Below are 16,313 nucleotides of genomic sequence, written 5' to 3'. Positions count from 1 at the left end.
ACTTCTTACTTAACGACCACGTTAGTTTCGCTTTTCCCCACTCTTGAAAAAGCCTGCAAATCTCCCGCCCGCCCACCGCTGCCTTTAGGCTTAGTCGACACTGCTTGCCCGTTCACGGGGGTCGCCTGTATTCAGGGGCCCAGTAGGAATTTTCCCACTTGGCTGATTGGCTGTTGCCATTTGGTTTTTGCCTACTGACAAGCAATTTGTCACAACTTGTTAGGTTGGCCGTTAGGCTTTGGTTAAAATGGTATAGGAGGGGCATGGCATAAAATGCCTACCCCCCATTATTTGCTCCTCATAGAAGTATTCCGTTAAAGGAATCCTGGGGCTCAGGGACTCTAGTCCATCATCCTGCCATAGGCAAGCATGGTGCGTCCATTACAGAGCTGAGCCTTGGGGAGCAAGCACTCCATGGGGGAAGGAGAGTGCTTGCGAACCGTACCTCCAATCCCTTGGGGTGTTTACTTGACTTACCAACCATTAGGTAAGTCGGAGCTGGTCCTGACCCAAATGATCAGATGGAATTGGTCCTGCCCAACCGGGCAGATGGTATGGTCCTGACCCAATGGGGGTCAGATGGAAATGGTCCTGTCCCTTACAGTGGACAGATGGATTAACCAAAGCCTAAGCCAACACTCAGAATTAAAATTGTATTTTAAATAAAGTTGTGGCCAAAATAATGCCCAAAAACCAAACCTAAAATATTGTGTCAGTTGTGAGTTATTGGGATTTCTGGGGGGCTTTGTCACGCAACTAGCTGGGCCCCTGGTCAGATCCAAAATGTTCTTTGGTTCTGATGTTTTAATGTTTCTGTGTTACCAGGAATGGCAATGAGAGGATCTAAGTATTAAAACAGTAGCCCCAAGCTCCTCCTGCCCCACCTGAAAGGCTGCCTCTCCTTCTATTCAGCAGGATCACCAGACCTTTAAGGCCTCACAGCTGGTGAGTGTTAGCGCAAGGAAGCCACCCACCATCCATTCCCAGACTAGCCCCAGGAGAAGGGAGGAGCACACCACCCAGAACCTGCCATCGCGCAGCACCCAAGGGTGCTTTCCTGAATATGGTACTTCATATATTTGCTGGAAACTGCCCTGAAGCATTTGTTTGGGCAAAAGGCAGAGAAGGCATCTAGCAATCAAATGCATGGACCACACATGGACCAAGAGCCACGAGGAAATGCAAGCTTCTTGTGTCTCATCATCTGCTGAGAGAAACCAGGTGTGCTCCTGCCAGCCAGGAGTCGACAACCTTCGAGGGACCAGGTGCACATCTGGAGATCTGAAGAAGCGCCCTGGGCACCACAAAATGTGGAAGGAAAACTGGGGGGGGGGGGTACTCAAGAACCTCCTTGCCCACACACAACAGGAAAGGCACACACACACAGAAAGATAAAATTTAGGACAGATAAAAGCAAGTTTTTCTTCCCATTAAACCAGGGCACTAAATTATGTCCAAATTATTTGTATAGAAACACGAAGGTGGCTTGCTTAAGCCATGCAATCTAAGCTTGGAGTATCCAGCTTAGGCCTCCTTACAGGTAGGGTTCACATGGTGGAAGTGAGAGAACAAAGCGTTTGGCAACCCCTTCCTAGAATCATAGAGTTGGAAGAGACCACAAGGGCCATCCAGTCCAATCCCCTGCCAAGCAGGAAACACCATCAAGGCATTCCTGACATATGCCTGTCAAGCCTCTGCTTAAAGACCTCCAAAGAAGGAGACTCCACCACACTCCTTGGCAGGAAATTCCACTGCCGAACAGCTCTTACTGTCAGGAAGTTCTTCCTAATGTCTAGGTGGAATCTTCTTTCTTGAAGTTTGAATCCATTGCTCCGTGTCCGCTTCTCTGGAGCAAGGTGAGGGGGTGTGACCTATCTTCCTCTCAAGGTGAGGGGGTGTGACCTATCTACGTCTGACAGAGCAGCTTACTCTATGGTCTTAACCCCTTCGTGCATTAATTAGGGTTAAGCATGTTGGTTGTATGAGGCTCCTTTGTCCCACATCGGCTGCCCTGGCAGATGGCAACACCTGTCTCAGCAGCAGAAGAAGAAGCACCTGGCCAGCTCTTTTGCAGGTAAAGCGCTTTCTTCTCTTTCTTTCTTTCTTTCAGTCACTTTAAAACACCCAGCTGCCAGCATGTCTTTGGCAGGAAGGTCACAACTGAATGTCAAATTAAAGTGTTACTGGAACGTCAGTTCTGGGGGCACAGTGGGGAGGCGAACTGCCCAGCACTGCCAAGCCTCGCCTTTTTTAAAAATGTACCACAACTCTCCTAACTGCTCAAGCTGGGTGGAAGCAATAAGGGTACAGCAAGCTCAGTGTTGTTCATTAAAGGGCCTCTTCCAAACACCACGTTTAAAGAGAAAGGCGGAGAGAGAGGCCTGCTGTTTCTTCTCCAAAGCCAAGAATATCCCATTGAAATGCTGGGGCTTTAGTTAGTCATTCTTGGGATTTAAAGGCCCATCTCCTGCACAGCTGTCCTACAAAGCCAGCCCTTTCTAAAGAATCCAGTTGTCTTCCTATTTTCAGGCACCAAAGAAACATCCCAGCAGACTATGAGAGCCTCCTGACCTAAAACATCCAACAAACCGTACTGCAAGACAAGAGGAGGACAATGGCGATTCTTTCATGTGCTGCAGAAGACGGAGGAATCAGAAGTAGCTAAGAAGCAAGAGGAGTCAGGGGTTGTGCTGTGCAAAGGCCTTGCTGCCATCTTGCAGGAGGGATATGCTTGGCAGAATCCCAGACTGCATCCCTCAGCCCAATACATGAAGATGCTCTGTGCTCCGCAGCACTTAAAAAGTACATGCCCAACATCCAGACTTCAATGTGTTGCTTGTTTTGTAGTCCAGTCAAATGAAGAAGCTGTGCTGTCATCACTTACATTCCTGGCTTTGAATCTTGGATCCAACAGATTTTCAGGAGCATGAATCGGATGGCAACAAAATTATGTTGCTCTGTTCTTTCTCCCAAGCCCAGTCCTTTCAGGTTTCATCTAGAAGGCAGAAACAGATCCACCAGCTATGCCAAGAAGAGGAAGACTACAAACAAAGACGGCATTGAATCCTTCTGCCTTCCCTTGTCACAATGGCAAGGCCCCCCAAGAGGCAGAAATGTATCTCACTCTTGCATGTGAGCTGTACTCTCAGGGCTTGCTTGTCCTCAGGGTACAGGAATTGTAGTCATCCAATACACTACATGGTCTTACATAAATGCCTTACTGTTACACAGTTTTAGAAATCATTGGAAGGGCATAAATATATGAAAACTTGGTCTTAAACATTTTGTTCATCATTCTAAATGAAAATATTTCATAATCCCAAAACCCTTTCAAAATGTCCATTTTGGGGGGGTGGGGATGGACAGGAAGGAAAGAAAGGATGGGACAAAAAGGGCTTTGAAGAAATGGAGAAAGACCTGTTTTCTCCCCTTTTTCCAGTTCAGCCCCATCCAGCCTTCAAAGGTCTACATTTGGGCAAAAATTCCTAACTTAACATATATTCTAACAGGGTTCAAAGGGGCAGGACTGACCAGGAACAAGATTTTGGGGCAAAGGTGGATTCAATGAAGACATTGACCCAGTGTGTGGCAGCCTTGAAAAAAAAGTGAATTCCGTGCTAGGAATCATTAGGAAAGGAAACTGAAAATAAAACTGCCAACATCAGAATGGCATGTAATTCTATGGTGTGGCTGTACTTGGAATATTGTGTACAGTTCTGCTTGCTGCACCTCAAAAAGGATACTGTTCGAGGTGTATAAACCTATTATTTACCACTGAATTGGAGCAAACAGCAGTCTGCAGAAAACCTGAATCAGGCATCCCCAAATTCGGCCCTCCCAATGTTTTGGGACTACAACTCCCATCATCCCTGACCGCTGGTCCTGTTAGCTAGGGATGATGGGAGCTGTAGTCCCAAAACATCTGGAATCGTATTTTGCTCCAATTCAGCAGCAAAGAGCAGGTTTTCGGGGGGGGGAGCAGCACTTGGGCACAGACCAGGGAAGTGCCAAGCTGTGCCTAGAAAGTACAGGGTGTTGATTCCTGAATGTTGGACAATTTTGGACAGACACATGTCTTCACATAGTTCAGCTATGGAACTCACTCGCACAGGAGGCTGTGACAGTCACCAACTTGGATGGCTTTAAAGGAAGATTATGAATGGAGAACAAGGCTATCGATGGCTGCTAGGGCACCATGTTGGCAGAGGCTGGCTGGGGGTCTTCTGCATTTCACTGGCCCTCCAGTCATGGAGTCTCAGGAGGGTCCTGTGGGAAAGTGTAGAGGGAATTGCTGCTTCCTCTTCTAAGTTGCCATCTGTGAAATGACCTCAGTCTCAGGCTGCTGTCTGCAGGAATTAGATGCTAAAAGTCTGGAAATCCCCGAAGGGGTTATCCCAGCAGCCTTGAAGCAGAGCAGCCCCTCTTCCAAACGCAAAGGGGTCGGGCTCCATCACATGTCAGATGTGCAGGTGCTGCGCGGAGGTTAGCACAAGGTGACACGAGAGCCACAGTTCACGCATTCCTTTGAATTCAGCACCCTCTCAGGGTTCACCTAAGTTCACCCAGTTCCATGCCTGGGACATGTTGTTTTCATTAAAACTGCATGATGCGCTGAGAGAGAAAGCATGACAAGATTTGATGTCTTCATCTGCTTTACAGGATTAAAGTCACGCAGACTCGGGAGAGGAGGGAATTTGGGAGCGGTGAATAAGTTGGTCTGGTCTGATTCCATAGGCTTGTAGAACTGGAAGGGACCCCAAGAGTCACCTAGTTCAATGTGCAGGAATCAAGCTGAAGAATTCTTGACGGATAGCCATCAACCAGTGTGGTGTAGTGGTTAAGAGCGGTAGACTCGTAATCTGGGGAACCGGGTTCGCGTCTCCGCTCCTCCACATGCAGCTGCTGGGTGACCTTGGGCTAGTCACACTTCTCTGAAGTCTCTCAGCCCCACCCACCTCACAGGGTGTCTGTTGTGGGGGAGGAGGGGAAAGGAGATTGTTAGCCGCTTTGAGACTCCTTCGGGTAGTGATAAAGCAGGATATCAAATCCAAACTCCTCGTCCTCTTCTTCTTCTTTAAAAACCTCCAGTGAAGGAAATCCCACCATCTTCTCAGGTAATCCGTTCAACTGTCAGAATAGTCTTCCTGATGTTGAGCCAGAATCTCCTTTATTGTCACTGGAATCCCTTGGTTTTGGTCCTCCCCTTTGAAGCAGCAGAAAATAAGATTGTTCCATTTTCCATGGGTCAGCCCTTTAGATATGTGAAGATGGCTATTGTGTCACCTCTCAGTCGTCTCTTCTCCAGGTTAAACGTACCCAACTCTCTCCACTGTTCCTCATAATTCTTGGTTCCAGATCCTTGATCTGTTTGGCCATCCTGCTTTCCATACCTTCAGCTTGCCAACCTCCTCCTTAAACTGTGTTGACCAGAACTGGTCACAAGACTCCAAGCGGAGTCGAACCAAGGCAGAACAGAACAGAACAGAACAGTACTATACTTCCCTTGATTTAGCTTCCTGGGAACCTCCAACAAGAGCCACCAAAGGCTGCATCTTGAGCTGCTCAATTCTGACATCCATACTCGGCCCAAGCTGTGGTTGCTCAGCTTCGGGCCCCTGCTCTGAGTGCCATATGAGCCACAGAGACCAGCACTGCACAGAATGAGGCAGAACGGGTTGTCCAAGGTAAGGCCAAGAGTTCCAGGCAACCAAGGAAGCTGGTGGCCAAGGTGGTGTCAACCCTTTGAGTCAAAGCCAAGAACAAGGCTAAAGGAAAAGGAGGGAGGGGGAGGGGAAGGCCTGCCAATGGCAACACAAGAAGATACAAAGGAAACTTGAAATGACCAGTTGCCTAAAGTAATTTGACACAGGCAAACAAGCAACAGCAAAGTTTGGGAAGACAGGAAGCTGGTTCATCCAGCGTCAGACCATTGGTCCATCTAGCTCAGCACTGTCAACAGGGGCTGGCAGGGGCACTCTGGGATTTGGGGCATGCTCTCTCCACCACCACGTGGGTGGCGCTGTGGTCTAAACCAGAGAGCCTAGGGCTTGCAGGTCGGCAATTCGAATCCCCATGACGGGGTGAGCTCCCGTTGTTCAGTCCCAGCTCCTGGCCACCTAGTAGTTCGAAAGCACGTCAAATGCAAGTAGATAAATAAGTACCGCTCTGGCGGGAAGGTAAACGGTGTTTCTGTGCACTGCTCTGGTTCGCCAGAAGCGGCTTTGTCATGCTGGCCACATGACCCGGAAGCTGTCTGCAGATAAACGCCGGCTCCCTTAGCCTATAGAGCGTGCAACTCCAGAGTCATCCGCGACAGGACCTAACGGTCAGGGGTACCTTGACCTTTTACTCTCCAAAACCACCACCACCCAATCCAGAAGGAGAAGCAGGCCTGGATGGGAGCCATGGCAGGACAACCCCTTAGCAGTGGGTAATAAGAAACTGCTAAGAAACCCGAGGAACAGGATCCAGCTGCTGCCAGCAGAGATCAAAACTTGAGCCTTCAAAGGGCATCTTCTCCCAAGACTTTGTTGCTGGCCCAGATGCTCTTTGAAGTGTATCGGTAAAGTTTTAAGGCTTTGTAGATCCCAGCTCAGGGAAAGGATGGCCTGCCTTAGGGGGGTTATTAAAGCATTGCCCATCCCTGCTGGGTGCATGGCCTCTTCCCACCCCCATATGCCCTGGACTACAATTCCCATCAGCCCCAGATAGCATAGCAATGCTGGACTCTTAAGACTGCAGTGGCTGGGGCTGGTGGAAATTGTGCTCTGAAGCTTTAAAAAAATGATTAGGCCACCATGGGATTAGAATACAGTTATCAATGGTTGCTAGCCATGATGCCTCAGAAAAGCAGTTGCCAGGAACTACAAGTGGGCAGAGTGCTCATATGCTCATGTCCAGCTTGCAAGCTTCCCAGTGTGAGAACAGGATGCGGGACTAGATGGTCCATTTGCCTGACCCAGCAGGCTGCTGCTCTTATGTTGGAAGGGAGGGAAAGAAGGTTCTGCCCCACATCCATGGAGCCCAACAGGCCAGGAGTCCAAACACAATCACCTCCTCTCTTCGCAAAAGTGAGTCTCTCTGTCTCTCCCCATCTTCCTTCTCCCCTCCCCCCCCCCCGAACGGATCCACTTAATCCAGCGTAAATAAGCTCAGCATTTCAGGGCTGCAGCTCTCCACCCTGCTCCCCCAGGAGGGAACTTCGTTTCTTTTGTACTTTGTTTGGCTTGCTCTGGCAGGAACATCCCATTGAATGCCACCCCCCTCCTGCCACCCACTTGACTAAGGAGGGAAGGCTGGGAAGGCTTTCAAACAGCTTCTTGGCTGAAAGACAGTGGGAAGGGGAAATCAAAAGGGCTGTCTCTCCAAGGCCCCTGCCTCCAAGCACACACAGCCTGGCACTGGCTTGTAATCTGGGCCCATGGGGCCTTTGCCTTCCCCACCCCACTGATGCCACCACCATACACAGAAAAGGCACCAGGCTGCCTTGAGCCTTCCCACCAGGCAGAGCCCCTAGGAAGTGAGGCAGCAGCGACACCTACAGGCAGACGGGGGCTCAGCAGTCAACACACAGATGGGGCAGTTTGCAGGGTTGCTCCTCCAGATACTTCCCAGCATCATGGTCCAACTGGAGCCTGCCTGCTCCATTGCAAGGCCCGCTGAAGGCCAGCGCCTGGTCCCTGGCAGTAGCCAGCACACGGCCTCTCCATCCCAGAGGCTTAAGGGACACCCTGGACACTGGCCTTGAAGCCTTGCATGGTGACCCCCACCTGAAAGGGAGGTGCATCTGCCTCAGAGAGGCCTTCTGATCAAGGCCCCAGTCCCTCATGGCCTGGCTCTACAGCACACAGAGGCTCAGGGAGTCCAGGGTGGAGTTGCCTGGGCAGAGGCAGGAGGGCCAAACAGCTGGGGCCAGAGCCCCCCTCCCTACTAGCCTGAGGTCTGCAGGCCAAAAACGGAGGGCTCTGTGAGGTAGGCAATATGGAAAGGACTGGGTGGAATGGCTGTTTGTGTGGTCACATCCTGGCCTATCCTTCCTCAGGAAATGAGACGAAGTTAGAGCAGCTGAAGTAGCGCATGAAGGGTCTGGCTGCTGGATCCAGTATCCCATTTTCACAGTGGCCAAATGCTTCTAATAACTTAAGATTCTGGATAGACTGCCTCCGGACCTGGAGGTTCCACAAGAATGTAAGAAGAGCCTGATGGACCAGGCCAATGGCCCACCTAGTCCAACATCCTGTTCTTACATTGCCTTAAAGGGAAACGCTGCAAGCAGGAGCTGAACATAACAGCAACTCTCTCCCCACTTGTGATTCTGAACAGCTGGAGGATTATTCTTACTTAAATCCCCACCCCCACCCCACCCCTATTTCCAGGCAGAGGTCTGGGTCAGAGCAGAGGGTGTTTTTTTGCTCCAAACTTTCCCTGCAAAATACCCATTCTTTAAAGCTGAATCGGAGAAAACATCAATTTGGCTTTTCAGTGGATTGACGCTTGCTCTGAATGAGATTTAAAGGGCGGGTGTTCGCGGGGAAAGCTCTAGAGCAAAAAGAGGGTGGGCACTCGGACACGGAGCTTTAAATCGCAGGCTGTGCCTGTTGATAAGGGGAAATAGAAGGTGTTGCAATTGCTGCTCCCCCCCCCCCCAGTTTTAACACTGGAAACAGTGGAGGAAAGGTAAGCCCTGAGATTCAGAAGCGTGACTGCTTCTGACTGTGGAAGCAGAGCAGAGCTACCATGGCCAGTACCCCTTGATAGGTCTCTCTTCCATGAATTTGTCCAATTCTCTGTTAAACCTCCACTGGCGTCTGCAATAAGCAATGCCATCGGCCTATGACAGTGGTCACTCTCAAGTTCAGTGACTTGAGCCTCAGAGCATTTCCAGACAGAAAAAATAAGTCCTTTGCCACCTCTAGAGGGGAGGGGGCAACCTTTCTGTTGGGGGTGGGGGCAGGGCAGGAAGAGCAGAAGTATTAACATTTCTCCTGTACTCAAACAACAGCACTTGAGTTCCTGGCAAAATTCACCACTGCAGAACTACTCCATCAGCATCTCGTCCTGAAGGAAGGAGATCTCTCACGTTCCAGCTGTTCCCCTCCCACACACCCTGTGGCTTTATTGCATCATTTTAATTGGTGCTTATTGTTTTAATATTTTTATGCACACCATTTTGTGGTGTGTATGCAGTAAACACATTGTGTAAACAAACAAACCCGTTGCAAGGAAGCAGAGTTCTGCTCCAACACTGGACAGAACGGGGGGGGGTGTACACTGAGAGACAGTGTGGTATACTGGTTAGAGTGTTGGACTAGGACAGGCATAGGCAAACTCGGCCCTCCAGATGTTTTGAGACTACAATTCCCATCATCCCTGACCACTGGTCCTGTTAGCTAGGGATGATGGGAGTTGTAGTCCCAAAACATCTGGAGGGCCGAGTTTGCCTATGCCTGGACTAGGACCTGGGGAAGCAGGATTTGAATCCCCACTCAGCCATGAAGTTCACTGGAAGACCTTTGGGAAGAACCATGTAGGCCACCTTGATCTCCTTGCAGTAAAAGGTGGGATATAAATTCAATAAAACACTGGAAAGATTTGTGAAATGATTTTGTGTGGACAACAGTCATTGGACAGGGTGTTGGGTGGGAAGCATGTGAGCTCTACATTGGGGAAGGGGTGCTCAGTTTTAAACACCAGCTATTTCAGGAAAGAGTCCCAAAATTGGCTGCACATCGTTTGTGCAAGAGGAGCTTGCGACCTTTGACCTCGCTGCCTCCATGACCACCAATCAACAGTCCACCACTGGCACTTCTATACCACCAGGTAGATTCCCCTGGTACAGTAAGATCATAAGCACATAAGAAGAGATTGCTGGATCAGGCCAATAAGGGTCCAACTAGGGCAGCATTCTGTCCCCACAGTGCCTGACCAGGTGCCTCAAAGGGAAACCCGCAAGAAGGCTTCAAGCACACAAGCACTCTCCCCTCCAGTGGCTCCCAGCAGCTGGTATTCAGAAGCATTGCTGCCTCCACAGCATAGCCATTGTGGCTAGGAGCCCTCTTTGCCATGAAGTTGTCTAATCCTCTTTTAAAGCCATCCAAGGTGGAGGCCATCACTGCCTCCTGTTCTGTGGGAGGGAGTTCTGTAGTTTAACTACTGTATATTCCTGCATATGACTACTTTTTAACCCAGGAAAATCTTCTCAAAAGTCGGGGGTCGTCTTATACGCTGGGTCATATTTCTTATACAGCGAGTATATCCCAAACTCTATACCGTATATTCCGGCGTATAAGACGACTGGGCGTATAAGACGACTCCCAACTTTTCCAGTTAAAATATAGAGTTTGGGATATACTCGCTGTATAAGAAATACGACCCGGTGTACAAGATGAGATTTTCCTGGGTTAAAAAGTAGTCTTATACGCAGGAATATACAGTATTTTAACTGGAAAAGTTGGGGGTCGTCTTATACGCCCAGTCGTCTTATATGCCGGAATATACGGCATGTGCTGCGTGAAGAAGTGGCTGTTGCCATTCATTTTTGTTGTGTGCAGGAGAAATGTGATTCCCCCTGCTCCCTCCTCCCCTGCCCCCCCCAAACAACAACAACACACACACACAGCACTTGGAAGATAGCCATTATCTGAATGATGTTCAGCAATGGTGTTTCCTGTCCCCTTACGCAACTTTGGTACCCTTGTCTATCGCAGCTCATCCCTCATCTGGAAAAGCCCCCCCCCCTCCTTGAGCATAGCAGACTGTCTTGCATAACCAGACAATGCATCTCTGATCAAATTGCTGGAAAAGGAGTGGAGCCCAGCACCCAGGGGACACGTGCTGAGAGACAATTTCATCCCATGTAGTAGCTGCTCCTTTCCTTGTGTGACTGTCAGCAGAAGGCCAAGACGGAATTCAGAAGCCACTTCAGACCTAGAGGCCAACAGGGCAGCGCTGTGTGCTTGTCTAACTATGAGGTTAGGCAGTTTTTCACCAGACACTTATGCAAGGTAGCATAGAAAAGGTGCAATGGCAAATGGTGGCAGAATATTGTTTGTTTGTTTGTTTGTTTGTTGCATTGATATCCCGGCTTTTCCTCCAAGACCTCTGTGAGGCAGGTTAGGCTGAGAATGAACGACTGGCCCAAGATCACCCAAGATCTGAGTGGGGATTTGAACCCTGATCTCCCAGGCCCTAGTCCGACACTCTAACCACTACACCACGCTGGTTGCTTTGACTTTATCACCACCAAACTGCACTCTTAGAAGGAGCAGACACCAAGCTCAGTAAGGAAACAAAGCAGTCCTCCCTCTAGGCTTGGGATCCACAAAGCAAAGAAGCAGCTTCGGCAAGCAGCAGCAACCTTGATCGTTAACAGAATCATCCATGAGGGGGATGGGAAAAGTCACCCACCAAACTGCCACAGGTCCCACTCACGATAATCCAGCCCAGATGAGACCACTATATTCCAACGTATCAAGAGACAACTGAATCTAGCAACAAAACAACAGGAAGCGTATTTACTCTACTGCAACTGCAATCAAGAGCACCCAACTCAATATACTCCACTTGGTTAAGACTCGGTGATCCGTCTGTCCTGTTTCAGTTTCACTGTTTCCAAAACATGCTTCCATTCGGGGATAATTTTATACAAAGCTCACAGTGCTATAGGAATCCCCAAAAGGTCATTTCCAGGAGACCTAGCCCCTAAATCCCGCGCCCTGCATCAAGAACAGGGGCCTGCAAACCACATTCCCCCCCCCCAACCAGGAAAAGAAGGGCATCTTCCCCTTTCCCACCGGGATCTCTCTCCTTTCACATGATGCCTGAGCCCATCCCACTTTAAAAAGATCAGCTTCTTCCTCGTTTTGTGACCCTGTTCAGAAGGCAGCCTAAAGACATGGGTGGAATTGATGTCCTGTCAGTTCACAACAAGACACTCTCCATGGATTTTGGACCTGCTCTGCAGAGGTGATCCAGTACCTGGCTTGTGCAAAAAAAAAAATGCCTTTCCCTGCCAAATCTTCTGGATACCCAAGTTATCCCAGGCACCTATTGATGCCTGTGGTCAGCCAGCAAACGGAAAGCAGATCTGGAAATCTAATCATGCAGTTTGTCTGGGTGCCAACCTCCTGTTCCAATAAGGTTGCATTTGTAATTGGTTTGCCCCCTGCCTGGATCACCTGTCCTAGTGCCAGCCCACACTTTGCTGCTGTATTAAGAGAAGAAGAAGAAGAAATCTCACACACGCCTCCTGAAGACAGAATATCCCCCCCCCCCCAACAAAGAAAGCCAGAAATGCTCACTGCCAGCTAGTCAAGGCTGTACACTCTCCCCCCAAACCCACAGCACATTCACCAACAGCAGGCCTTTGTGTTCAAAAGTCAAATGTGAGGCAACACACACAGAGGACAGCGGATTTGTGGAGCTGGGCTGTTGATTCTACTTACAGCTTCCAGCTTTCCTTATCATACAAAGGAAAAGGTTTCAATTGCATGCCACTCTTGAATGGTAGAACGAGCCAGCTGTGGCTTTGCAACTCAACTCCAACTCCCAGAATCAGCACCAAGAGCAGCTTTTTTCACCAACCTGGCTGGCACCCTCCAGATGTTTTGGACTACAACTCTCACCAGCACCAGCACCAGCACCAGCACCAGCAGCAGCCAGAGCAGTGACTCTCCCATTCCTTGAAGCATCACACAGCTGTAGGTTAGTTAGGACACCAAGGGAAGTGGCATAGGAACATAGGAAGCTGTCTTACAGTGAGTCAGACCACTGGTCCATCTTGCTCAGCATTGTCTACTGACTGGCAGCTGCTCTCCAGGATTTCCAGCAGGGGATCTCTCCCAGCCCCACCTGGAGATGCTATCAAGGACTGAACCTGGGCCCTTCCACACGCAAGGCAGATGTTCTACCACTGAGCTACAGCCCTTCCCCAACACATCAGGAGGGCACCAGGTTGTTGGAGAGTATTCAGGGTGAAAGGAAGGAGGTGGGCAGTCTAGATCCAGCTGGGTGGGTGGGTAGGGGGACCACTGGACCTCATCATCAGCCCTGTGCACCTGCTGATCATCGCTGTTGCCAACGGCCCAATCCTCCTGGCCACCATCTCCTTACACTTTGTTGTTTGCATGCACATACATTTGTGCAGAGAAAGACAACATGACGACTGGGGTCAGTCTCAGCCTTCGAAAGCATCGCATTTGGCAAGGGCAGTGGAAAGAGAAGAGGCAAAGGTGGGGAAATGCTGGGGGGCTCAGCAGGCCTGAAATGACACACACACACACACACACACCCTTCCTCCGTTGAGAACTGAGGCTCTCTCTTTGACAGCACCAGTCACTAGCCCAAGCGGCAAATGGGGAGTGGCAAGGTTTTGGCAGGAGGAGGGCAGGCATGAGCTGTATCCCCCAGTGTGCCAAGGATTGCTCTCTCATGCCCAGTTACAGCCAGGATGGCCAGAGAGGGCAAAGATGGGTTACTGGGCCCCTGGGGCTGTTCCAGCTGGTCTTCCTGCCACAGACCTTTGCGAGGCTGGACCTTCTCTTGAGGAAGCCCCTTCCTTTCCCTCTCTGGTTCTGCCATCCCTGCACAGACATCTGGCATTCTGGGGGGTGGGCAAGTGCTTAGCTCCCACTGAGGTCATTTTCTAGTCCAGCAAAGCATTCAAGGCGGTCTCTTCACGAGGCGCTGGCCACCCGCCGCAGCCTAGTGTCAGCAGTCTCATTTGAGGAGAGATCGAGGCGATCCTGCTTCTCTCCCCTCAAAAAAAAAAAGAAGAAGATCTAGGTGGGCAGTGCCCCACCCTGTCCAGGAGACAACCCCCTGTCCGTCGCCCTGGCCTATTTCTCCAACTCGCCCTTCAGGATCCCACCCCTTCCCCCCGCACATCAACCTGGGACTCGACCTGGGGCAACCCCAGGAGACTGGCCTCTCACTACCCTCCAGCAGGCGGGCGAGGCGCATTCTTTTGCCCCCCCCCCCCAGATCGTAAGCCAGGGAGGTTGATTCCTCCGGACAAAAAGAGAGGACGCACCCCCTCCCACCCCCACAGCTTGGTTGGCCTGACAAGACAAAGATGGCAATGCCGCCCGCACCCCCGCGCGCTCCTTCTTCCAACTAAACTTTCGGCGGGGGCTCAGTGCAACCCGACCTTGGCGGCGGGGAAGCAGCTCGGATCAGGAGCGCTGCAGTGAAGCAAAGCAGCCGACCCCCCCCCCCAAAAAAATCCCCCGCCAGCCATGTCCCATTTCCTGCCGCGCTCCCAGCTGGCAAAGGCAGCGCTGCCCCCCACCAGCTGAGACGCCCCCTACCAGGCAGATGTGCCCCTCCAACGCACACCCGTCCTCCCTTCACACAAGAAGACCCACCAGGGCGCCCCCTTTTCAGTCTTCCCCCACCCCGCTCTCTCAGTCCAAGCTGGGGCACCCCTCCGCCTCGCCGTCCAGGATCCAACCTTTCCCAGCGCACCTGCTCGGTCACTCACCCAGGCAGAGGCAGAGGCAGAGGACGCCGGCGGCGATCATGGCAGGCAAATCGTCCCCGGGACCGGCGGCGGCTCCGCCAAGGCAGCAGCAGCTCCCGCGCTCCGTGCGCTCTCCCGGCTTCGTCCGCCCGTCCTGCCGCCGCCACCGCCGCCGCCCTGCTCCTCAGTCCCCGCGAGGCGGAGGCGCCGTCCGCCGCTCCGCCGGCAGCATCTTGCCTGCCTGCCTCTTCCACGACGACGGAGCGGAGCTCAGAGCGGAGGCTCCATGCCGCGCCGCCTCTCCGCGCTCTCCGCCTGCCCGACGACGACAACGAGGACGGCTCTCGGCTCGCTCTGGCGGCCGCGGGAAGCAGCCGCAAAAGTGGCCGGCAGGAGGCGGAGGAGGCGGAGCTGTCCGCGGTGCTTCGCCCGGCCTCCGCGCCCGCTCCTCGGCAGCCTCTCCGCCGCCCGCCGGAACCCAGACGTGCAGAGCTCTCCCCCGGCGGAGGCGCGGGCGGGCGGGGACCTTTTGAGGCGGGGGGGAGGCCCTTGGTGGCTCCGCCAGGGAGGGAGCGAGGGCGGGGCACAGCCTCGCCCGGCCGCGCCGTCCAACTTGACCCTGCGCCGCCCGGGATGCCGCTACCTTCTGCCCCAGCAGCGGCAGCGATGCCTCCCCTCCGAGTAGCGGCACAAGGGAGGCGACGAGAGGCGGGTGAAACGCGGCGAGGTGGAGTCGGGTCGCGCGCAGTCGAGCCTCGCTTTCGCAGGATCTACCTGACCTCCCGCCCCCGCCCCCCACTCCCCGGGACGTCTCCGGGGACGTGGAGCTGCCGCCCCAAACCGAGATCGTGCCTCGTGGTGACGTCCTGCCGCGCTGGCGGCAAACGGCCCCGAGGGCATCTCTGAGGCGCATACAAGCGTGCCAAGCAAAGGAACGCCCAAGGACCTCTGTGTGCGTGCAGAGTGCGTTTCCCTCCCAGCTGATTTCACGCAGCCTGCTCCCCAAACCTCTCCACGTTCATTTTTAGGAATTTTATATTTGCATTTATATCCCACCCTTTCCTCCATGGAGTTCAATTTGGTGTGCCCGGTTCTCCTCTGCCTCCCCATTTTATCCTCACAACAACCCTGTGAGGTGGGTTAGGCTGAAGGTCAGTGACTGGCCCCACTTCACCCAGTTAGCTTCTTTATGGCTGAGTGTGGATTTGAACCCTGGTCTCTCCTAAGTCCTAGTCCAGCACTCTAACCACTACGCTGCACTGACTCTCTAGTTTCTGGTTTCGTGCCTTCCTTCCAGGCAGCCTTGAGCTCCCTCCCCTGCTCCTGGAAAGCAGCTGGGGGAGACACTACTGACCCCAGCAAAAGAGGCACTTAAGAGTCTTGGAGTATGCTTAGACCTTGGAGGTCATCTCAGTGCAGGATCTCACAACTGCAGCCTCCACCACCTCATAAGGAACTCTGGCCTGTCCCATCAGTTCAACAACCTTCCTGTTGGAAAGTTTGCCCCAGGTAGAGGATCTTCTCTTTTCTAGATCTGACCTGTTGCCCATTCTCTCTAAAGAGAGGGGTGTCTGCGTGGAGAGGGAGACAGAGGCAGAGAGACAGGGCGCAGATTTGGGAAGTGGGGCTACTGGTAGGGAGGTGGTTCTGACATAGGCCTTTTCATGGTTCTGCTCAGCCTACAAACCACTGGACCTTTCCCCCTGGCCTTTCTGGGTGACTCATTTCTCCAGGCCTTAGAATCATAGAATGATAGAGTTGGAAGGACCACCAAGGGTCAGCTAGCCCAACCCCCTGCAAATGCAGGAATCCAGCTGTACCCCTGGGGACAGAATGCAACAACCAAAGAGGCTAG

The 16,313-nt window shown here is 52.1% G+C and overlaps 1 protein-coding gene across 1 annotated transcript in view; it reads right to left on the bottom strand.

Annotated features, from left to right (window-relative positions):
• GFRA2 (GDNF family receptor alpha 2) overlaps window positions 1–15,234 on the bottom strand; it is a 71,170-nt gene extending 55,936 nt beyond the window's left edge. The window contains exon 1 of the mRNA XM_035119132.3: window positions 14,480–15,234. Within this exon, the coding sequence (XP_034975023.3) occupies window positions 14,480–14,519 (40 nt within the window). The 5' untranslated portion in view covers window positions 14,520–15,234. The remainder of the gene's footprint in view (window positions 1–14,479) is intronic.
• Between the last annotated feature and the right edge of the window lie 1,079 nt (window positions 15,235–16,313).

The sequence above is a fragment of the Zootoca vivipara genome, chromosome 6 (assembly GCF_965207765.1).
Source record: "Zootoca vivipara chromosome 6, rZooViv2.hap1.1, whole genome shotgun sequence".
Classification (NCBI taxonomy): domain Eukaryota; kingdom Metazoa; phylum Chordata; class Lepidosauria; order Squamata; family Lacertidae; genus Zootoca; species Zootoca vivipara.
The sequence above is the reverse complement of the archived record's forward strand: the minus strand, read 5'-3'. Positions and strand labels throughout refer to the sequence as shown.